Source organism: Podarcis tiliguerta (genome assembly GCF_965153285.1).
Source record: "Podarcis tiliguerta genome assembly, chromosome: 9".
Lineage (NCBI taxonomy): Eukaryota > Metazoa > Chordata > Lepidosauria > Squamata > Lacertidae > Podarcis > Podarcis tiliguerta.
Window position 1 is genome coordinate 38,051,144 of NC_139542.1, and position 25,094 is coordinate 38,076,237.

The 25,094-nt window shown below is 39.9% G+C and overlaps 1 protein-coding gene across 5 annotated transcripts in view; it reads right to left on the reverse strand.

Annotated features, from left to right (window-relative positions):
- The window catches only part of LRBA (LPS responsive beige-like anchor protein), a 350,444-nt gene that overhangs the window by 307,187 nt on the left and 18,163 nt on the right, over window positions 1-25,094 (reverse strand). For all 5 annotated transcript variants that reach the window (XM_083456976.1, XM_083456977.1, XM_083456975.1 and 2 more), the window contains exons 3-13: window positions 10,579-10,810; window positions 10,338-10,438; window positions 9,635-9,730; window positions 6,690-6,811; window positions 6,441-6,567; window positions 5,359-5,478; window positions 3,750-3,896; window positions 3,007-3,204; window positions 2,413-2,546; window positions 306-414; window positions 29-181 (exon numbers count right to left, since the gene is read on the reverse strand). In XM_083456976.1, the coding sequence (XP_083313102.1) occupies window positions 29-181; window positions 306-414; window positions 2,413-2,546; window positions 3,007-3,204; window positions 3,750-3,896; window positions 5,359-5,478; window positions 6,441-6,567; window positions 6,690-6,811; window positions 9,635-9,730; window positions 10,338-10,438; window positions 10,579-10,810 (1,539 nt within the window). The remainder of the gene's footprint in view (window positions 1-28; window positions 182-305; window positions 415-2,412; window positions 2,547-3,006; window positions 3,205-3,749; window positions 3,897-5,358; window positions 5,479-6,440; window positions 6,568-6,689; window positions 6,812-9,634; window positions 9,731-10,337; window positions 10,439-10,578; window positions 10,811-25,094) is intronic.

The window sequence follows — 25,094 nt, forward strand, 5'->3', positions numbered from 1 at the left end:
CTATCCCCATGAATGGAAAATGTTTTACCTTGGCTGGAGTATGAATCCATATTGCAGGGTTAAGGAGAATATGATCACACAGTTGCTTCAGCAAGGGCACACCATTGTGCAAATTGCTCAGATACTTAGCAAAGGCAAGACAAAGTTCAAGAACAGCTCTGCTAATGTGTGCTTTGGAAGACTGCAGAAAGAGAAAGGGAATATGTTTAAGACAACATGTAGATAGTGATTTATGTGACCAAAACATGAAACGTATTTCATGCAGTTTAAAAGAGAGAGAAAAGCAAGCAACAGGCTTCATTTACCTTTTCAAGACTGTATCCTATTACAAGGAAGCCCTTACAAGAAAGCATTTGTTCTTGCATAGCAATTGAGTTCTTCAGCAACTCCATGATGAAAGCCAACAGAATGGAACTGGAAGACACATTGTATTGAAATACTGCAGTTTATAGTGTTTAATAGCAGATTAGTACATTAGACTTGTAATAACAATCTATTTCCTCAATTCACATACTACTTTTTGAACATTATTAAATTTATACATCCTATTAGTTTCTCTTCATATCCCCACAATCACCCAATGGTGATTGCTGGATTCAAAGAAATAGAAATAGAGTACATCACAGTACACAAAACTTGATACATGGTTCAGATGGCAATATCTAGGTATATGAGAGATGTCCCATGTTTTATAGATGTTTTCTATTACAAAGCAAGGCAAATCTTGCTCTGCAATGGGGTAATATTTGTGTTAAATCCATTGGGACTTGCTTTGTAAACATGTAAGGAATTAAAATAGTTGTAATAAATGGTTGTAAGAAGGGATTGCTATAACATAATCATCATCTCTGGATTTCAGGTCACTATTCCCATGCAGTGATCATCAGCAAAGTCAGAAATAACCCTTCTGTAAGCAGAAGAGGTTTTCCACTCACTAAAGAGCACTTTTGTATCATAGACAATTTACTCTCAGTCTCATTAAGTCTCCTAAAGGACAACTGAAGAGTGCACAGGAAGTAAGAATTGCAAAAGCATACACTTCCAATTACCTCCTTGATTTGTTAATATCTGAAGCGAGGCCCAATGATTGCAATGACCTTAGAAATCTTAAAGGTAAAGGTAAAGGTACCGCTGCCCATAGGGGCCAGTCGTGTCCGACTCTAGGGTTGTGCGCCCATGTCACTTAAGACGCCAGGGGGCAGCACTGTCCGGAGACACTTCCGGGTCACGTGGCCAGCGTGACGAAGCTGCTCTGGCGAGCCAGCACCAGCGCAGCACACTGAAATGCCGTTTACCTTCCCGATATAAAGCGGTACCTATTTATCTACTTGCACTTAGGGGTGCTTTCGAACTGCTAGGTGGGCAGGAGCTGGGACCGAAAGATGGGAGCTCACCCCACCACGGGGATTCGAACCACCGACCATACGATCGACAAGTCGTAGGCACTGAGGTTTTACCCACAGTGCCACCCGCGTCCCCCTTAGAAATCTTAGGTAACAGTAAAAAGCATAAAATCAGAAGCTTGAATTGACAGGCAAATGACAGTATAAATGGAAGGCTAGGTCAAGGGATTTGCGTAGCTGTCTTTTTCAGGAATTTTAAGAGTCACACTCCGCATTCCTAACATTTTTTCCTTAACCTGTTCTTTCTACAACAGTTAGAAATAGCAATACTTTTAGAAAGATACTGTATAAAACACACACACATTATAATACAGGCACCTTTTATGGCTTTTACCACAGAACATCATCATTAGTCGTCTGAAAACACCTAGCCTTTCCTTTTGACAGTCCCATAGTGAAGTTGAAGTAGTCTAGATATACAAGACATCTTTCACTGATCAAGCACTGGGCCAGGAAGATAAACTCTCCCTGGTTAGAACCAACAGCCCTGTAAAAAATAGCCCCCCCCCCCCTTTGACAGGAAGGAATTCATCCTCAAGAAAGAGATTTTCCATATCCCCACTACTCCATAAATTACATAGCTACTGAATGATGTACACATTTGTGTAGAAGACCTGGTGCCAGTAATCTTGACTTCATCTCAAGGTCTTCTCTGCACAAGAGATTTAAAATGATCTAACCTTGAAAATATAAATAATGTTCCCAATGCTGCAATATAATTGCATTATTTGGAGGTAATTTCCCCCCATAAGGGGAAACTTCCTCTCACAACATCTTCACCTTGGCTATATTTAGATGTGCATGTCCATCATTTAGTGTGCATTTTATTGTCAGCTTACTCTATCTAGAAAACACTTCTCCCACCTTAGACGGCAGAATAATAGTTAATAGGCTAACTGAAAGGTCAGGCATAAGAAATTGTATACTACTGTAGAGTGCTAGTTTCTCTAGAATGCAATAGACATCGCAAAACAAATTGGCAATCTGAAGAGCAAATAAAAGGTCTTACCAAACAGTTGTGTCAGGTTGATCCAATGAATATTGCCTATAGTCCAGCTGTGCAAACAGAGGAAAAAGCACCTGCACTCCTCCAATTGAATGCATTGCACTTTGGATTGAATGGGTTATGACTGCTTTTACATCCTGTTAATACCAAGTTTGTACAAATTACAAATGGATATTGCATTTGTTTAACTACTTTGAAGCATTCAAAATGTGACCTGAATGCTTCAATAGGATCTCTAAAAATTAAATGGTTACCTTGTTGAAATGACACAGAGTGTGGGGGGAACTTAAAGATGTGTGACAATAAACTTCAAAAGAAAAGCAGTTAAAACAACTTCGGGAATGGAAAATCTATCAGAAATACAAGGCACTGGGCCTGTTCAGCTTTGAGGAAGGCAGGAGAGAGAGCGTTGTGACTGCACTCTACAAAACAACTACATTTGGCGACTGAGCAGGCTGTAAATCTAAATAAATAAACAAAACAGATGGACCTGAGTGCTTTTAAGGACTCATAGTCAAACAGAACACAAAAGTATCCAAGGGAAAGAAAACAAAGGAAATCCAGTCCTCCTTGAAGTTGAAACCAATGCTAAAATACCTGCAGCATGAGGGCATGTGGTGAATGTACAAAGATGGAAGGGTTATCCTTGGGTGATGATTCTAGGCAGAGCTGTGCATCTGTAGCCCTTGGATTGTACGTAAAGGCAATACAATTAGAAAGTTTCCCGTCATACAGTAACAGTTTGTGATGGTCAGCAAGGAAGAGGTCACTTTCTCCCTTGAATTTAAAAGTTCCCTAGAATAGAAACAAAAGGTAAAGTAGGCTAGAATCCAGTTGGAAATAAAACTTCCATGTGTGAAATATTTCAAGACAGCTTAACCATGGAAATCCGAGGTGCATTTTTCTAAATAACATTCATTAATTTGTGGTCCAAGGTCATTGTAGTTCTTTTAATTTTCTAGACATACGGTATGTTTTAAACAGGGTTTTCTTTTAAAGCATGTAAGTTTTTGCTTTTCTTATTTTGTAGCAGAAAATAAGACTGGTACAGTATCTTTAGCCACAGTCACGAATAAAAACTTATTTGCTTATATTTATAACAGTGGTTTGGATGTAAAAAGTTATTTCTGTTATGCAGTTTAGCTTGATAGCTCTGCAGGTGGTTTCCACAAATGCAAAGCAAGACATTTGACAACCCACACATAACTTTCATAGGAGAGTTTAAAACTTTTTAAGGAAAATGCATTACAAACTAAAGTGTCTGTATTAGCTCTTTGCTGAAAGCAGAAACACTGGAATACAATAAGATTGTATTGAGACTATATTGAGACAATAAATACCTTGTATCCAAGACCAAGCTGATAAATAGCAAAAATCTGAGCAGCATTGAGAGCCTCACTGAAAAGATAGACAGCTGTCATCTGGCCACAAAACACTCGATTGGCATCTGCTGTTTCTGAAGATCCCAGGAAACATTTATCAAATGTCTAGGAAAGAGAACAAAATATTAAGGAATAATATAAATGGGATCTATGTTAGCATAGTTCTCTTTTGGAAGGTAAGAACATACATCCAAGTTTCAATATGATGTATGGCTTTGATGCACATACATGAACACCAGGCACTGTGGCAGAGAAGGGATGTACCCAATCTCATCAACATCATGTAAGTTATATGAGGTGTGCATGTGGAAACCCAACTGACATAGAAGTCAAGGGAAAAGTCCCCTGTGCTCATGCACACATATATGATCTAATTCATTTGGGCTATAAGATATAGCCTGCAAAATTACATTTGATCATGGTTAATTCTCCATCCCTCTTCACACTTGATTATTAAGTACAATGTGATGGGTAAGTTTGGTTCCAACACAGAGCATATGTTTTTATACGAGAGGTCCAAGTTTCAATCCCTGGCATTTTTATTTAAAATTATATCTAGTTAACAGGAAAGACCTCTGCCTAAGGTTTTAAAGAGCTGCTGCCATTTGTAACAGACTATACTGACTTTTAAAAATCATTTTACACACAAAATACACTGTAGCAATTCTTAAAATATCCAGGGCAATCTTTCATATTTCCAGGATGTAGGCATGAACTTTGCGTCACACAACCACAATTTTACCTGCTTTTGCCTGCAGATTATGAAACAGCATATCATTCCTACAACTTCAATACATATTTATGGGTGAATAAATATGGAATTCACTTCAGTGACTGGGACCAGACAAAAGTAAACAATGGAAGAGGTGTTTATTTAGGGGAGATAACTTAGGGCTCATATGCAATATCACTGAAGGCAGATTAAAGCACTAGGCAGACCGATGTAGTCAAAACTGGAGATATCAAGAACTGGCAGAACAGGGGAGGAGAATTGAATTTGGCCAGTGGGCAGTATTGCTAACTTCCTCCTCCTTTGGAGGGCTATGAGGGTCACCAACAGTATCAGCTCAGCCATTAGCTGGGGCAAGGCCGCCTCTTCAGGAGGTGCCCCTGTAGACACCCTGCCTTCCTTGCCACTTCCACTGGCATCAGTGCCAATTTTGGGCAAAATCTCGCCAATTTCCATGCTGATGATTGTGCTGCTTCTCCACCGTAAGTGGCAGAAGTGGAGCAGGAATCAGCAGCAGCAGGGCAGAGTGGTACTTCCTGTTTTGCCTCATGCGGTGAAATGGGACACACCGCTCCGGGTGACCTACCACATGTGATATCATGTGACTAATATATGCTCACACAATTTAAAATAAAACTCTGAGGGCAAAGACACAGCTCTCAAAGTACTGAGAGTATTGCATTGGGCTTTGCAAGACCTGCTAATTATCCAAGTGTTGGCACTTTGCAGAACCCTATGCGAGGGAATTATTTTTTTAATTCCCATTTATACATTCTACCTTAAATTAAGCATCAAAAGGAAAGAGAGGGACACCTTTTGGTGTAGCAAGTTACTTACGTCACTGGTATTGACAAACCATGTTATCTCTCCATAAGATGCAAGTTCCCCATTCACATAACATCTGAGTTCACTGTTCTTCCAACGGTTATAGATATGCACTATAGTAACCATGTACCACTGCATAAGAAATTTAGAAGAGTTAAACTAAATTTAAAGAAGGTTTTTTTTCCCACCTGTTGAAAATTGTGCATAGAAAAAATGTAAAGAGAATTGGCATCACACACACTTCCCAAACAAGGGGGACAAAAGAAGACACAAAGTTTGCATATGGTAATTTATATGTATGCGGCAATTCTAAAATAATTGCTGTAATTTAATTATAAATACATCTCACCATAATTTAGAAGGCATCAGGTGACTTAGGTTGCTGTTCAGTCTGCAAAGCATTGGCAACGTCACAGCCCCTAATCTGTCTTTTTAAGGTTCCTTATCTTGAATCAGGTTTGGATGGTACAGCCCTCAACAGAAGACTGACCTCGCCTTACAGAAGACAGAATACTGTCCTCTGTGAAGTAGGACATATGGCCATCCTCATTAGAATAAGCAGCAAATTGCCACCAAAATGCTTAAAATATAATGACCATAAAGCAAACCAACACATCCAAAACTGATTCATTTTTTGTGGGCATTGCTCTTATACTCTTTCCCTGAATAGTTTCACCAGTGTATCTAGCTGTACTGTGGTAACAGTTGGTATTTTCAAGGAGGTAAACCCCTTCAAACTTAAGAGCCTGCCTACTAGAAAACTTCAGAATTAATCAACAGCGTGGTAAAGCTGTAAATTCCTTTCAACTTGAATATTCTGCATAAATAGAACACAGGAAGGTTGCCATATGAAAAAGTAAAGCACACAGAAAACCTGGACTCTAGATTATTACTTTTAAGCATCATTTTTATACCACATTTAGAGATGTTTCCTTTCCTTTAACTGTAAACTAAACTCATATGCCAGAATATTTTCTTTTCTCATAACACCGCTAGAGCCAATGGCCATTAATTCCCATAGAGCAGAGACTTAAAAATAATGTCCAATGGCATGCATTTAATAGGCATTTGCAGGACAACACATCTGAACTCACCTTTTGCGGCTTGAAATCAAATTTCACACAGTGCTGGAAGCCTTTTCCTTTTGATTTAATTGAGGTCACAACCAAACAGCCTCCAACGAAATGAGCAGAATACCCGAGTCCTTTGCTTGTTCGAAAACTGAAACAATTTATTTTAAAATGGTTAAATTCACCATTTATTCACAGGTAGTTGGTGAGAGCAATCTTTAAAAGTAGACACAGATGAAACAAATTTCAGAAGACATAATAATGCATACATACCAATATAAGTAAGGCTTATCCTTGTCTACATTGATATTATTTACAGGATCCATTCTTAACCAAGTATGAAAAGTAAATCCATTCTGGTAGGGCCATTTGGCTATAGGAGGTAAGGCAATAGCCTAGAACAAAAACAAGTTTATATAAAGCAGTGAGGTACTTCAGAGCAAGTCATCTGATTTGTAGAATCAGAAAGCATGCAAAGGAAAAGTGTATACAATTTAGATGTGACAGTATTGATACCAAAGTTTGTCTCTTCACATTTAAATCATAGTGAGACAAAAAATATATTTGGGCTCTTCCACATGAAAAAAAAATCTTTAAAATAGTCACAATTATTACACATGATACCCAGTCCTAGAACTAGAAGTCCCCTTTTGTCCCAAGTGATGGCAACACTTGCTGCAAATAGAAGTGCTTATTTATTTTAGCCTGAAAGATAGCTCAGACATGAAGGCATTTGCCTTTATTAAGGGGGAAGCTGAAAGGACAAATCTTCAAATAAAAAAATAGTTTTCTGAAAGATTTCTGTAACTCTGGTGGTTTAAAGATGCTGACGACATTATCGATACAAATGAACACAAACATCAAAGAACTTGAATGCCAGCAGACTTTGCACTACGTTGCTAAACTCTGTCGCTATTCCTGCCCAAACACAATACCATAAATCTTCTAGAGAGGATATATCAGTAACACACTCACATGTCTGAGGAAAACATGCCTTGAAGTACATAAGGGCAAAACATTTTAACCTAAACACTATTCCTTAAGATATTTCATCCTTAGTAAGATCAGTTTTTATGTTTTATTTATACACTTATCAAACATTATAAAATATTTGTATGTTGCAGTTCAATATATATTACAATGCTTTTATATTGTTATTCCTTTATTTCAATGTGATCCACGAAGTGAGTCCATAAGGATAAAAATAACTATTGTACAATTTTTATTTTTACTTTTTAATAAGTTTTTTTGTTATGATTAAAAAAGCCGTGAAGTAATTAAGGGAGCACCACAAAACATAGCATGGTTCTGGAATTCATTAACATTTGACCTCCAGACTACCATATTCCAGGCCTTTGAAAAGCACTGAAGATCTACCGTATTTTTCGCCCTATAGGACGCACTTTTTCCCCTCCAAAAATGAAGGGGAAATCTGGGTGCGTCCTATGGGGCGAATGCAGGCTTTCGCTGAAGCGTGGAGAGGGAGAGGGGTCGGTGCGCACCGACCCCTCTCGCTCTCCAGGCTTCAGGAAGACATCTGCAGCCTAGGCAGCCCTGCGGGAGGTCCCGCAGGGATGTCTAGGCTGCGGATAGCAGCCTGCTTCCCGGAGCGTCGGGCGCCCTGAAAGCAGAGCGGGTGGGGCGCCCTGAAGCAGAGCGCCCCTCGCGCTGGGCAGACACCCGCAGCGTGGGGAGCCCTCCAGCAGTTCCCCGCAGCGCTCCCCACGCTGCGGATAGCAGCCTGCTGCCTGGCGCGAGGGGCGCTCTGCTTCAGGGCGCCCCTCACGCCAGGCAGACACCCGCAGCGTCGGGAGCCCTCCAGGAGTTCCCCGCAGCGCTCCCCACGCTGCGGATAGCAGCCTGCTGCCTGGCGCGAGGGGCGCTCTGCTTCAGGGCGCCCCTCACGCCAGACAGACACCCGCAGCGTGGGGAGCCCTCCAGGAGTTCCCCGCAGCGCTCCCCACGCTACGGATAGCAGCCTGCTGCCTGGCACGAGGGGCACTCTGCTTCAGGGCGCCCCTCACGCCAGGCAGACACCCGCAGCGTGGGGAGCCCTCCAGCAGTTCCCCGCAGCGCTCCCCACGCTGCGGATAGCAGCCTGCTGCCTGGCGCGAGGGGCGCTCTGCTTCAGGGCGCCCCTCACGCCAGGCAGACACCCGCAGCGTCGGGAGCCCTCCAGGAGTTCCCTGCAGCACTCCCCATGCTGCGGATAGCAGCCTGCTGCCTGGCGCGAGGGGCGCTCTGCTTCAGGGCGCCCCTCGCGCCGGGCAGACATTGGCCAGCCCCACAAGCTCGGGCGACAGCAGGGAGGCGCAGCGCCGCCACCCCGCTGTTCCTCGACCTGGTTCGGTTTCCCGGACCTGCTTTTGGGGGGGAAATAAAGGAAAAAATTTTTTCCTTTATTTCCCCCCAAAAAAACTAGGTGCGTCCTAAGGGACGAAAAATACGGTACCTGTTATCAAATCGTGGCAGGAGCGAAGAACCACCATGGCAACTTGGCAAACTATCTACAGAAGCCACTTACTCTAATAAGTGTAAGATGCACCTAGTGCAAAGCACGCTCTTTTTAAGAACACCTTTAAAAGGCAGCTTCCCTAGGAATTTGGCCAAGAAAATATTGCTCATCAAAGCAGAGTTATCTTGGTCAAGTTACCAAGAAGCACAAAGAAACAGCAAAGGCAACACACACACCAGTACAGTACAGTACAGTACAATAATCTCATTCTGAAAATATTTTAAAAAGCTAAAACAATGGTTGCAATATTCCCATCAAAGTGTTTTCAAAGCATTGCTTACTGAGACTAGGGCTTGAAATGAGGTTCATTTAATTAGGCAAACTACCCATGAGGTTCTTATACGCCATTATATTTAAAACACTTCAATGCAATAAACCGAGTTTTCATCAGTTAATGGACAGCAGCCCTTATGGTATGGTATTAGCAAACCACAATCATAGAGAAACAAATACTTGAGCAATAAAATGTTTATCAAGAACATTAAAAATTTAACATTCATGTACATGTGTGTATGTTCAAGTTTCTAAAACCTGGGAGTGGAAGGAGGGCAGCTTGAAAGAGAAAAGATTTGTGTTATTTTTACTGCCTTGTATTTGAGTGTGCTTAGAATTAAAGGAGCCTAATGAAAGCATGTAGGAAAAACAACCCAGACACATAAATTAAAGCAAAAAGAATAGAAACATAGGGGAAGTAACCACTTACTGCAGCACTTTTTCCTGGAAAGTTGAAGAAGGCATCAGGACCATACTTCTGAGGCATGTGCTTTAACACAGACAACAGCTTTCCAGCATGTGGTGGCTATTTAAAGAACAATTTCTCATGTATTTAGTATTTGAATATAAAATCCAGCAAAACGATTGAACATTAACTATGAACTTTAGACAACACTTCTGCTGATTTGCACGTTACAATAATGCTATCATACACAAATTATCTCATAAATCCTATTTGCCTTGGATGTCTAGAACCATCATTCTGAGTGGATGGTATTGGTTGCCAGTTGAGTTCTTACAATGTAGAATATGAGACTTATGCCCACCACTCTGCCATCCAGTGCCAAGGTAGTGAACCAACCGCATGATAGGGCACCATACCATGGCATACGAATGTTCCCTAAATAACGTGTCTGTTAAGGGTATGGGCCCTTAAGAGCTGTCATTTCCAGGGATTTTGGCGCTTGAGTGAACATGTTAAACTGCATGTTCAATTAACAACAACAACAACAAAATTCCAAACAAGTACAAGTCACACAACCACACGCTGGCCTGGTTACAACCTTCTATCTAAGTTCAAATCTTTTCATTAACCTTATGTATGAAATCAATGTATGAAGTCAATGAAATCAGTTTCAGTGAAATAAACATATTTTCTCTCTTTTTTGGCTAATGCGGAGTGTTCTACTTACCCATTTTCCTTTGTCTCCCTGAAGTTTGCTGAAGTACAGCTTTAACTCCCGAACTGTCACACTGTAGCTTGCTAATACTCCCAGCATATCAACTAGGAGATCTAAGAAAAGCAAATTATTAGATTTAGGTTAATACCCAACTTTTTATTTTACCAGAAAAAAATGTTATAAAAAGTATTCTATGTCAATTAAAGACACTACCCCAGTTACTTCCAGTTTTAGGCTGACTGGAAATTCATACCTGCAATCATATTGTCAGCTTTATCAATCCTCTGGAGCACGTGCTCAACAAGACCCACTTCTGTGCAAATTTGGAGATTTCGTATACTTTTCTTCAAGATGGCTGTAAACATGCTCCATACCTCAGCCTGGCAAGTGACATCACATTTATCCAACAAGTCCACCATGCAAGTAATACTCTCTCCATCTTGTATAATAAAGTTCATTTCCAGATCAAAGTGACCTCCTACAAGCTTCAATTTGAAAAGAATAGACATTAGTGATTTTCTCTATCTCCAGAATTATATGTTTAAAAGATTTACAACATACAATAGCAGCATTCCTTCGTTGAGGATACACAGTAAGGATATGAGCAGACACCACTAGAAACTTTAGACTGCACGATCGAATAAGTGCAGGCCGAATTAGAAATAAGTGTTACTGGGTGGAATCCAGAGTTATATGCACATAATGGGGTGGGTGGAAGCTAGTCACCCCTCGTCCCTATGGCAGGTCCCCCTCAAGAATGCTTCACTGACGGGTAGGGGCTCAACTACATGAGGTGAGCACCCCCCACAAAAAAAAACTGGGCATGGCACCTTCCATGAGTGAAGCTCCTGCTTGAAGAAGTTGCTTCTGCCCCATTATCAGGAATCTCCCTATTACATGCACTTAGTTTTGAATCCAACTCATTGAGTCCAATGGGTCTTACACTCGCATGTGTTTCTATCGTTTTACGTTAACAATCTAGCAACAGGCATCAGTCTATATGATAAATGTATATCGGAAGCCAATGTCGGAGTAAGAAATATGATCCCAAATACTGTTTTCCAAGGAGCAATTTTAGAAACGGTCCTTTTGACACACGACCAGTAGGTTACCACAGGTGTCCACAGGAATTTTGAGGGTGAGAGGGTGAATGCTACAAACAAACAAACCTAAATGGCATCAGATAATAGGACTATTATTTGTGGGTAGACCTGGCTCTGTTAAACTTGTATTCAGGGTATATTCATCCATTTGCAGACTGCTGTCCATCTGCCTAGACAGATACCTGGTGCACCTGTAATGTCTTTTCTCTCACCACTGAAACCAGGTTAAAAACTCTGTACTATACCTTCAGAGTTGGATATAATAATGATGGACTCTATGTGCATTGACATTAACAGATTACTTTTTTTAATGTTTAGGAATTCAGAATAGTACCACATTTTTGTATGAGATGAGGCCTTAGTTAGAAAGATCACAAGTTCTTGGTTTTTGTTGCTATATATTGTGGTTGAGCTGACAGGTGACTCCCCAGTTGCTACTCCAAACATAAGTTCCATTGAATTGGATAGGAAAGTGATCATTGCACTTATTTTGAGGGGGCTAACGTGACTAAGGCTGCAATCCTATGCACACTTATCTGAGTGGGACTCTACTGACAAGTAAACATACAACAATCCTATACACATTCCTCTTCTCCTGCTCTCACTGCCCCATTGTACTGACTCCAGTCTACTGCTGCCCGTGTATCTATACTCCCGGCTTGCTTAGCTATGTTCTTTTACATAGCACTTGGTGGTTTCTTCAACAGATCATCATGAGTAGTGCCTCATAATACCCAGCCTGCAATGTCACCTGCCAGCTCGTCTGATGACAGGGTTTATCACACAAGAGCTGTATTTAATTCAGTGAATGACACCCCTTGGGTATATGAGGGTTAGCAGCAGAGATCTATTACTAAACAGAAACTAATCAGATAGGATTTTTTCATTAAAAATATATTCATTCAGATATAAGATTTGCCAAAACAGTCACTCTTCCTGGCTTTTCCCTGAATCCCAGCAGCTCCCACTCATTACTCAAGATCTGAAGTGTTAGAGATATACATGTTGGGAAGCACATTTTTCAGCATTCTTAACATAAATCAGCAACGATGTCATGCACCTCAAGATTAGAAAGCTATAGTGAGTGTATCTGAGATTCCTAAACAGAATACACGTATAATGGAAAAGAATGAATGAATGAATAAATAAATAAATAAATAACAACACTTTAAATATTTCTCCTCTTTCACTCCTATTTCATTAATGAAATGAAGGAAGAATGGCACAGATAACAACTTGTAGCAGGTGATAACTTTCTTCCGCCTCCATTAGCAGCAGTGGTGAATGTCAAAAAGTGAATGGAATTGGAATGTGGCCAGCTAGACCTTTTGGCCAAGTGGTGAGAGGGTCAGTCCTAGGGGTGTGTTTGAAACCTGCTGATAGTGAAGGTTCCTAGCAGGGATGGTCTATAGACACACATTGTGCTAACAGCGTCCAGGCACAATTTAAAACTATTTAAAACCATGTATGATTTTATGCTTATGAACCAACGATGGAATTATCCAGCTTTTCTGCCAATGTCAAGCACAGTGCAAAGTTGTTAGGAAAAAAATCCCTGGCTCACTAGCTTCTTAAAGTTCATTTCTATGAGTTAATGTATTTGGTTTTAAGTGACCATCAACTACCATGCCAACACTTTACAGGCCATACATTCTGCTGTTAACTAAAATGACCTCACCTTCACCTCAATTCTCTACTACCCATCTTTCACTTTTGGCTACATGTACTATTGTCAGTAACTACCCATCCAAGAAGTTGACAAATTAGTTTTCCTATCTAATCTGCAAAACACAAATAATTCAGCAGCGTTAGAAGTAGAACACTCCTAGGACCAGACACTAGACTTAAATCTCCCTCATTTAAGTGTTTTATGAAATTACTTTAAGAAAATATGGGAAACAGTTACATGCAATTTGTAGTGAATTTGATATACTGTTAATATGCAAAAATATTATAGATGCACATAAGTGCACACCTATACAGTATGTCATATTAACCCTTTCTAATGGCAATTTGAGACTGATCAACCTTCAAGACACAAATTTGTTGCCAAAGACAGGGATCGTAATCCTGGTCCGTACACTGGCTAGTTATTATCCGAGCTGCAGTAATGGCTGTGCAGAGCAAAATGTAATCTCGCGAAATGTCACAGTAAGTTATGAATATCTGAGCAGCCTAATGCACCTTACTAGCCATGAAGTGTGAGGATGTAATCTTATTACCTTTTTTATGGTTGTATTTTTTTGAATAATGTAGCCTTTGAACTGATGTATAGTCTTTCCCTGCACTTTAGCATGATTTGGTCTCCCGTGTCATGCAGTTCATTTTTCAGAACTCCCCGATTCAATGTATTTTAAGTCTTAGGCTCAACTTCATAAACAATCTTTATAACAACCCACAGGGTGGCATAATATTTTCGCTCTCTAGATTGTGGTATAATGTGTAAGCATACAGCAGTGATTTTAAAGCAACACATTTGAAGCATTCAAATACATCTTCATAAGTTTTACATTTCATTTTAATATTTGCCTTGGCTATTCGTAAATTTAAATAAGTCATAAATATATCAATACCTGCATGAATTCAAGAAGCAATGACAACCTTTTGTAGTTTACATTTGTAGATTATGGGTCTCAGCCCCAATTCCACCCCCTCCAAAATCTCTAGTATCCAGGGAGATTTCTTTACACCTAATATCATTATATACCAAAATAATGGTTAGGCAAAATTAGGCAAGTTAAGAGCTAGAAACCAATATCTATCTACATTATTAATTAACAGTTTATGAATTCAATAAACTGTTCAATAATATCAGTCACAGGATTTTAAATTAATGACAGCTACTGTGATAATGTGACATTAATTTGAACAACCTTACAAACAAAAACCTGTCTGAAAGTGAACTCCAATCAATCTAAGACATATTTATTTGATATATTTAAGGTATGAGCTGAAGGAAGGTGCAACTGTTCTAAGTACACTGGTCTAGAAGAAAACCCCACTGAAATAAACTATTATTAGAATTAGTGTGCTTACTCTAAAATAACAGAGTAAATAATGATGTCATTTACATTGTTTGAAGATACCAATTTAGGTTCCTTTAGTTACCCAGACTGGGGCACAGAGACATAAAAACAATTTGAAACTTTCTTTAAAACACATGCACACAAAGTTCAATAATATACACAGAGGCGAACAGAACCACACAACACAAGTTGTATAAAAAACACCCTACATTTTAAAACACTGGAGAGTACTATGTTATACACCGTAAACTTTTCCTTAATGGTAATAAAGAATTTAATATACATAAATGTTTTCCAAATACAACTTTCTATATTACATTTCACACAAGTATGCATAGTGCACACAGTCAAATTTCACCTTGAGACTAGAATGAAACAGCAAGTGACTGGTTGGCATTAAAAAATTATGTATTGCTACCCAGATCATAGTTATGTAAACTGCAAGACAAGACATGCCTGAGGCTCATTGGGTTTTTCATGTCAGGTTTAAATGCTGGAAGATACAAATGTTTCAGACCATAAAAGGTACATACACTATGATAAATACTAACATCTGTGACTGCTGGCCAATCTTAACTTTCCTAATCCAAGATACAAGGCAATCACTATAAACTGCAGAATCTCTAGTTGAAAGAAAGAAAGAAAAGGGACAACCTAGCTGATATTAATGAAAGTTAATTTTCATACCAGCTGGCTCAGACTTATGGTCTGGCTGTACACAAATTATTGAAGTCTGCACATTGTGCTTTCTTCAACCTATTGTACTCTGATTTCTCCTCTCAGTTTTCTTTCTCCTCCCCCATCATCTTACACAGAAAGCACAGGGATAACAGAATTAGAACAACAAACCATAGAAACAACCCAAATTCTCACCATCACCAATAAACCGGGCAACTCTAGCTTTCAGACACCCTAGGGTTTGCCCAAACCATGGTTTGCCCACTTCAGATATAACAGCAGCCTATGCATGGTTTGTTAGAATCAAAATGAAGAGGGGAAAGCAGGGTATGTGAGACTAGTGGGCAAGAGAAGGGAGCGTAAGACACAGATTCAATTTTGTAGTGTCAAATCTTAGTTTAGTGTTAAGTCTGAAACAACACAACAGTCACATTTATTTTAAACATATCTGATGAAGCCAACTCTCATTCATAAAAGCTTATGGCATGTCTTTGAAGAAACCTTAAAACTCTTCGTTGAATTTGCTGCAGCAGATTGAACATGTCTATCCTTCTGGAAATTGGATCCAAAAAACGGTGCTATTGCATGAGTGGAAAGCATTGATTTGCATTGATTTGCCCTGTGCCCTCTTATCACGTGGTTCCCAAAGGTCACCCAATCTTTAAGAGGAGTTTTTCAGAAGGTGCAGGAGACTGCAACAGGAAACCGTGTTGCAGCAGCACACTTCTGTTCCCGTGTCTTAGGCTTCAAGTCAACTACAGAGACTGAAGTAAAAGCTGCTTAAATTTGATGTAATTTTAATATCCTACATTAAGTTGTTATATTAAACATATCCATTATCCTTCTATTCAAATTTCCACATTGAACCACCCTACATATAAAACCCACTCTCACAAAATAACCAAATTCGTAACCTTAGTTTAATCCAGACGTAAGTACATCAAGGTAAAATTCTTGCCTAAAGTCATATGCAAAGTATGTGCCTTCCTATAGGAAATGAGATTTCCAAAATCCATTACATCACTGATTCATACATGAGCACTGAAAGCCAATAAATCACTTAAACTATGATACAGAGGTCCTTTAAAAATTTGCATTTACCTATAGTAAATACCGCCATGTTCTTTAATAGCTTGCTAGCGCAATCTTCGCAAACTACTGATTTATGGTTGTGACATATTTTCAAAATCAGAAATCCATCACTGTATGACATCTACTAGAAAGGCAGTTCAAGTTACATAACTCTAAATTTAAACTCTGTGTAACATGAAAGTCACATAGAAAGGAAAAAAAACCTGTACTGTATTGCTTATTTTAGTTTACCTACTGTTCATTTCACTCTAGGAATATATGGAAGCTATTTGTTAGTACACCACATCAATTTACAGGCCTACTCATAGAGGTTTCTCAACATTTCATTAGGAACATAATAATAGACAAAAAGAAAATATAGCGATACAGCCCCTAGAAATGAATGGCAATTATCAAACTTGGAAGTAACAAAGGCTGAAAGTGGACATTTTCTCAAGATAACATCTGTCATGATCTCTTTTAGCAACTTTCCTGAAGAAGAGGTAACCAATGGGCTACCCTAAAGTGACCTTAAAATTTATACTCAGCAGAAACAATACTGTTTTACCAAAGCCTACTAAAGCTTGTGGGCCATATCCAACCCCGCAGCTGTGCCTGGTGCAACAAGCTTCCATGCAAGCCACAAGCCTTCCTCTTCCTCTCCTGTCCCCTCCAGCCTCCCATGCAACCTCAAAATCAGAAGAGGAAGTGGGATCATCTTAATAGATGGTCCTGATTGTGGGCAGGCCCTCAACCCTGTCCCCCCACCCTGGCATGGATGGAGCCATTACCCTCACGACAGGGTGGCACCACGATTACCCAGGGCTATCACCCAATCAATTTGAGTGGGGTGATCGGGGGGGGGAGTATAAAAGCAGCAGGGCGATGTGCACCAAGCACCTGCTTCATGCTGCTGAATACCCGCCCACCCTCCCTTTAATTTAGGTGTCCTCTGGCCTTGCTTTGGACTTTGGGTTGGTTGCCCGTCTTGGGACGGGGACCAGGTACGAATTTTTCCATTTGGCAAATTGGCACTGGCCACTTGGTTTTCGCCTAACTCTTAGCAATCGTCACAAATTTGTAAGGTTTGGCGGTCAGGCATTGGCTTATTGTTGAGTGGGGGGGGGAGGTCAGCCAACGCCTGCCCCTCCATTGTCCAAGGGTATTCCATTAAAGGAATCCGGGGCTTGGATCCTGTCCAAAGTCCGCTTGAGGGGCTTGGGGCATGTCAGGCCTCTGAGAATGAAGGACCATCAACATCTGCTATTGGGTCCCTGAAGCACAGATTCACACAAAGCGGCAAAACGTCCTTGCAGGTTATTAACAGGATTTTTATTTGAAGTGCATATGCAGAACAAAGGTACAGAGCAATAAGTTTGCAATCTGCACACCCCAGTCAGGGTGCGCCCTCCTTTTATAGATTTGCAGAATAGAATGCCACCTGATCTCTTGTAAGTCACCTGATTTCTTGTAAACCACCTGATTTCTGGGAAATCGAAGGTTATAATAAGTTCCTATTACCATGTAAGGTCTTGGTCTTCTACGTCCTTCCTGCAACCTCCCTCATCCTGGTATTACAATAAATCCTTGTTCCTTATCTCTATCTGCCCAAGCTAGACATTCCAACGAGAGGCCCATTTGCATTGTAACATTTAAGCATGTAGAAACCTTCCCTTTTGGGATAATCATAGAACAATTATATTGTAATATGCCCCTTCAGGAACACCAGGGAAGATGCAGGTGGGTTCCCCTTTGGGTGGTTTACCCTTACAGACTTCGTGCAAAGGGGGCAGGAATCAAATATAGTCCTTTGCCAATGCCTAAGCCAATACCGCTCACATTTCCTGCAATCAATAAAGTTGTGGCCAAAATTTGCCCAATAACCTTAAAGAAAAAATCTGTGTCTGTGTGAATTTCTTTATTCTAATGGGGGGTTGGCTTGAGGGTCTTGACACGCAAATAGAACTCCTGTTATACCTGTGGAACCTTGCTAGTGCACAACTGGATAAAACCCAATGTTCAAGACCAGCTAAGATGATTTTACTGAAAGAGGATGACCTTCAAAAAGACCTGCCACATGAGATGCTTGAATGAAATAACTGGCAAAGGTAGACAAACCACTTAATTGAAAATTCACACTCAGATCTTCCTCAATCTTTAAATGGGAAAGATATCCGTTCATAAAAACAACAACCTCAAGGTACAAAAGTTTAAAGTGTTTTTTTCAGCCACTGTCTACATTGAATTAATGGCAGTTTTATGAATTTTTAAATAACAAAAAGGTATTTCTTCTCCAAAATTTCCTTGTTTTGTTTTCTCAAATGATGAGGCTTACAATAACATCTTCCCCAATGTTCTTTCTAAGAGGGATACAGAGAATTGCTTGCTTTTAATGACTATTCTCATTGTGATGGAGGTGCCACTGAATATACTCTAACTTGTCAGGTTTTGGCAAACCACTTGTGCAAAAATTCTAGTTTTGTGTAAGCTACATAGCAACAAACGGCATACAATAAAATAATTGGGGACCATAACACCTGCACTTAGTAGGGCTACACCAATCTACACACTTCCATAGTGTGCATTTTCTCTCACACCAACGTTCTGAAGTACCTACACACAAATGAGTATAAGACAGACAGAATGGAATGAAATGCAGGAGAAACATATCAACTGATCACCACAAATATGCTTTGGATAGGCCCTTAACAAGGTACTCAAAACACTGACAAACTGTGGCCCACCATCTGTAGGCCTGCACAAACTGTGACCCACCAAGCCAAATAAAGTTAGATAGCTGTGCACTGTGGCCTGCCAAGTGATTGATAATCCCCCTGCCAGCCATGAAGTAATAACTGGAGGTTCCCCTGGTGACAGCCATATATAGCTGGTGGGTTGCATTTCATTTTATGGGTGACAAGCTGTTCAGACATGCTACTTTTGCTAGCTTTCATTCTTTTACATTTACCAACATTTGGGATACCAGAACTTTTCTGTAGATAATTGTGTACTCTGCAAATGTGTTTTTGTATGAAGCCAGTCACCTGCTATTTACCAAATAGTCAAGTTGGTTATCACACATTTGTTTAACTTCCATGGATTTGTCATCCAAATGCTTTGCAATGAATAAAGAAAAAACATATTTATATGTATAATTAGATTATGTTGTCCATAGCTAACTAGAGAAGAAGAAAACATTTTGCCTTGTATTCTTTTTAAAAAAGGTACAATACATATTTTAATTGCCTAGTGTTTAAGACATTTGCATACAAACAATACTAGATGGCTCAGAACTCAATGCACATTTTCCCCAAATTAAAAAGAAAAGTAAGGTGATGTGGACTGTGCTGCTCAATATATTTTGCACTGTGTGACCATAAAAGGGACGCCAGGAAAGTCTCACTAGAAGACAATCCAAAGTATTGGGCAAATTTATACATTGGGAAGCAGACCTTTAGCTACTGGGATCCTAAACCATTTAGAGCTTTAAAAGTAACAACAGCACATTAAATTAAGCATTAGTTGTCAATGCAGCTGGTACAATGAGGAAATAACATAGCCCCCAAATTTGGCAATAGAACTCACAACAGCATTATGAATCAGCTGGCATTTTTGAACAATAATCATGGATAGGCCCCTTTAATGTGTTATAGAATCCAATCTAGATGTAATTAAGGGATCTGTGACCATGGTCCTTATCTACTCCCTCCATGGTCCTTATCTACTCCCTCCCTCCCTCCCTCCCTCCCTCAGCTAATGCTGAGTAAAAGTTCCATTGGCCATCAAGAAACACTGTCAAGCTGTGAATATGAACCTCCTAGGGGATGTACAGCCCTAATCTAGAACAGTTTGACCATGATGACTTCTGCCTAGTCCAGAGTAAATTTCAAGATCTGTCACAATCCAAGCCACATTTCCACAGCTTCCCCAGAATGAATTGATGAGGAGATATATATATAAAATCTGCCTCTCTACATATTGGTTATAGTCATTGGTTACATTGCTTCTCAAAAGAACATTTGGGGATTGAAATTATTTTGGTTGGAACTTATTGTTTGTTTTTATATTGTTTGACCTCCTTTACAAGGTAAAAAGTCATTTTCAAGTGTTGTGGGGGGGGGGTGGCAAATGCATGACATGTAGGCTGCAAAATGAGGGTGGGGGCACATGCGCCCTGCAACGTACAATATATTTCCCACCCCATACCAACTGCACTTCAGGGATTCCTTATTTCACTGCAAAGCTATGAAGAGGAATTCTAAGCCCATTCACTGGAGCATGCTTAAAAACCCTTTGGACATTTGCACTGAATATGGGAAGGTCTGAAGTAGCTGATGAATAGCTGGTGATGAGCCTTTGATGCACACTTCTCAGTCATAGACACACTTTAAACCCCAGGCATTTGAAAAGGGATCATCAGGCCTAAAGGGAAAACGGTAGCTGCAATGTTTAAGGATTAAAAAGAGCCCATCATGAGCAGAATAACCAATATTTGTTTAGTATATAAACAAGCAAAGCAATGGTTACTAATTATCCTTTCCCCAATTCAATATTAGCACAAAGTAAGCTTGCTCAGCTATTGCAAAAAGAGAGAAAGAAAAAGAGGGGGGTACAGTACTTAGTGCATTTGACACCATACAGAGAAGAAATATGCTGTGCAGGATGTTTTACTCAGCATACTGTTCCAATACTAGCACAGGAGAGGAGATTATAAGGGCATGTCACTGTATGCAGTCTATACCAGGAGTGAGCAAACTTTTTCAGCCGTGGGCCGGTCCACCGTCCCTCAGATCATGTGCTGGTGGGGAAATGAAACAAATTCCTGTGCCCCACAAATAACCCAGAGATGCATTTTAAGTAAAGGGACACATTCTACTCATGTAAAAACACGCTGATTCCCGGAATGTCTGTGGGCCAGATTTAGAAGGCGATTAAGTTGCCCCAGGCCTTAGGTTGCCTACCCCTGGTCTATGCAGTGGAAAGTACTCCACTAAGTGCCACACAAAATATGGTCCAGTATAAACAAAGGCAAGAAAATGTAAGGTTTAGTAATTCTGAATTAGGGGTCAGCACAATTGTCTTAGGCTATAATACAACACAGGATATTAGGTGGGCAAAAAAGGAAGAGGTTGCAGCTGTAGCTGCAATATCTGAGATCATTGTGTGGAAAAATGAAGCCACTCACTCACTCACTCACTCTTCTTTCTTTCTTTCTTTCTTTCTTTCTTCCTTTCTTTCTCTCTCCCTCTCACACACACACACACACACAAACACCCTGCTTTTAGGTTTAGGTGCGTACACTGCATTACAGATGAATACACAGCCTTAGCATTTAGTTTGGGAACCCCTCCCTCCCATTTAAACACAAAAATATTTTCATTAAGATGACATGTTAAGAATACAGGTTTAAAAGGTCAAGTTTCCTTTGCTAATTGTTTAAATTTGGGTCTCCTTGAAACTTTTCTGATCCTAGAAATCACAACTGTGAAAAAATTGCATTTTCTTGTTTCTTAAAAACTGTTTCTTCAAAACTAATTTATACCCTATTCTTAAGTAGCATAGGTTACAAAAAGTTAAAATACTCCGCCTTGCTATAAATGTAATCAGACTGTGTCCAGAGTTTATTCAAATGTTATTTTTATTTTACATTTTGTATGTCCTAGTAAGTATACTTCCTGCGCAAAGCAGTTATGAGTAACCCCTAAATAAACTATGATATAACACAAAACCAATGCACCGTCAGCACATCCCTGCATATGTGAGAAGTCTTGCACATAATGTAAACTTTATTTTAGGATTTCCACTGCCTGAAAAACTACAGTTTCAGCACCCTTCCCCTGTCCCCACTATTTATGTTCTCTATTTTTTCGTGTATTAACATTCCCCCCTCCCCCCGGGGTATAAGATGCCCCTTATTTGGGGGGAATCAAATTTAAGAATATGGAGAGAGATGGCCCAGAGTTGTTGAGCTATTTCTGGGGATGATTGGATTGCCCAAAGTTGTTTAGCTTCTTTTGAGCAGGATTGCCCATAGCTGTGGAGCTTTTTTTTGGGGGGGGGGGGGAATGCAGAAAATCACTAACCCGGCAGACAAATGTTCACAGAATCGCGCCGCAGAATCATAGCAGCGCCTGCCCACTCACAACATCCCCTATTGCCACGCCAGCCAATCCACAGCAGCGCTTCACGCAGCAACCAATCATCTACCCAATTACCGCAGCAGAAGCCAATCCAAAGCAGCCCCTGCCGCAGCCACCAATCACCCACAAAATTACCGCTTACAAGCGGCAGCTCACGGCTGCAACCAATCACCTATCCCCCCTATGCACTATCTGTGTATAAGTCGACCTCAGTTTTTTAACATTATTTTTGAGTAAAAAAGGCTCGACTTATACACGGAAAAGTACCGTAATTACCATATTTTTTGCTCTATAAGACTCACTTTTTCCCTCCTAAAAAGTAAGGGGAAATGTGTGTGCATCTTATGGAGCGAATGCAGGCTGCACAGCTATCCCAGAAGCCAGAACAGCAAGAGGGATTGCTGCTTTCACTGTGCAGTGATCCCTTTTGCTGTTCTGGCTTCTGAGATTCAGAATATTTTTTTTCTTGTTTTCCTCCTCCAAAAACTAGGTGCGTCTTGTGGTCTGGTGCGTCTTATAGAGCGAAAAATACGGTAGTTTGAACAATTAAAAAATGTTTCTGTTTGGAGATTGCACTGATGACCTCATCAGTATGCTGAAATCCTACACAGTAGCAAACCATCTTCCAGATTCCGAGTAGATACAGGAAATGACGCACTGTGCAGCCCATAGTACGGTATGTGGGCACATCCTCCCTTCTTCCAGAGATACACATTGGAAAGTTAGTGCTGCAGGTTGTCAACTCACAACAGCACAAAGCTAGAAGCACTGGGGACTTCTATAAAATGGCTTTAAAAAAACAACAACCCTAAGACTCTAGCTCACTAACATTAAATCTCTTTGGTCTTTGAAGGTGCTACAAAACTTGCTTTTGCTACAACACAACAGCAGAGCTTTGACTTGTCCAAGTGATCCTGTCCCTAGGTACACAATTATGTGACCAAAGGACAATGACATCAGAAACCAACGAAGAAATCATATACCAAGTACATTGTTCTAGATCACAGGATGTGCCAACTTGTTTGTATCAGTGGATGTTTGGGGCAATGGTATTTTAGGTTAGCATGCCAGACTAGACAATCTCCATTAGTTATTCCAGGACAGAATTATAGAACCATACAGTTGGAAGGGACTCCAAGGGTCATCTACTCCAACCTCCTGCAATGCAGGAATCTTAACTGGATCTTACATGACAGATGGCCATCTAAACTTCTGCTTAAAAACCTCCAAGGAAGCAGAGTCCACTTGTCATTTAAGAATTTAGCCAATTAGAAAAATAAAATAAAAAGGCCCAATGTGGCGGTCTGTAATTACTTAAAATTCCCAGAACAGATCTAGAATATAAAACTGAATTTTTAAATTTATTTTCCAGATTTCCATGCAGAAAATACAAATGAAAAATAATAAAAACAGGAACAGAGATCTCACCTTGAAGAGCTCTGGTCAGGCTTTTTTTCTTTAAGACGACCTGTTGCTGGGTTCCTTCACAGATATTTTTGGGGAGGGTACAGGGGGCACGAAAGGGTAAGAAAAACCTACTTTGCAAATGGACTCTACTCATAACAACTTTGGATCCAACCTATTGTCAGTTTCTATATTATTATTAATTTCTATACTGCCCTTCATTCAAAGATTATGAAGGATGAGGATGAGGACAATTACTACTACAATTTACTACCAGCCCTTCACCAAATGGTCCCAGGATGGATTACAGCAATTAAAACACAATATTAAAAATAAAATATAATATTAAAAACAGTTTAAAACAATTTACATTTACAGAAATAATGTGGGTGCTAAAAGTGTGCATGCATATAGATGTAATGCAATACACACATGCCATTCAGAATACGACCACAGTTTCTGCATCAACTTAAGCAGGGAAATGGCTATTGTGAGGGGGGAGGTTTTGGAGTACAGAATATGACTACTATTAAAGTGCGTAACAGACATAGCTAAAGAAAGCCCTGTTATGAATATGTGCTGTTAAACAGTATTCTGGTGCGATCGTATGTCTACAATGACCCAACAATACTCTCTAATTAATTTAACAATACTGATATTTCTTGAAAATGGTCCCTTTTAATTACCCCTGTTAACTAATATTGCTGCATTTTTTAACTAGTTACTAGGTCATGTTTACTTAAGACTATTCCACAATTAAACAATGTCTTCAGGTATTCTTTTATTAATATAACAATGTAACTTTGATCAGCACAACTAATTTCTCCCTGTCTTAAGTTAAAATGTATGTAATTATATGTGTCAAACATATAAACATAAAAAAAATCCGCCACATAAAAGGGAATGAGCACCATCTCATGGGCATTGGAGGTAATGAAAGAAGAAAACACGTATTTGTAAGTCTCCTGTACAGTGATACCTCTAGTTACGAACTTAATTCATTCCAGAGGTCCGTTCTTAACCTGAAACTGTTCTTAACTAGAGGCGTGCTTTCGCTAATGGGGCCTCTTGCTGCCACTGCGCCGCCGGCACACAATTTGTGTTCTCATCCTGGGGCAAAGTTCCCAACTTGAGATAACTCTTCCAGGTTAGCGGAGTTTGTAACCTGAAGCGTTTTTAACCTGAGGCGTTTGTAACTCGACGCACCACTGTACTCAGATGTGAAAATCTCCACCTGATTCTCTAAAATTCTTCAAAAGTATACTAATATTTTAACAGGTTTTTAAATTGTAATTTAAGAGAAGAACTCACGTTAACGATACAAGGCTTTTGTACCATTAAGCTAAA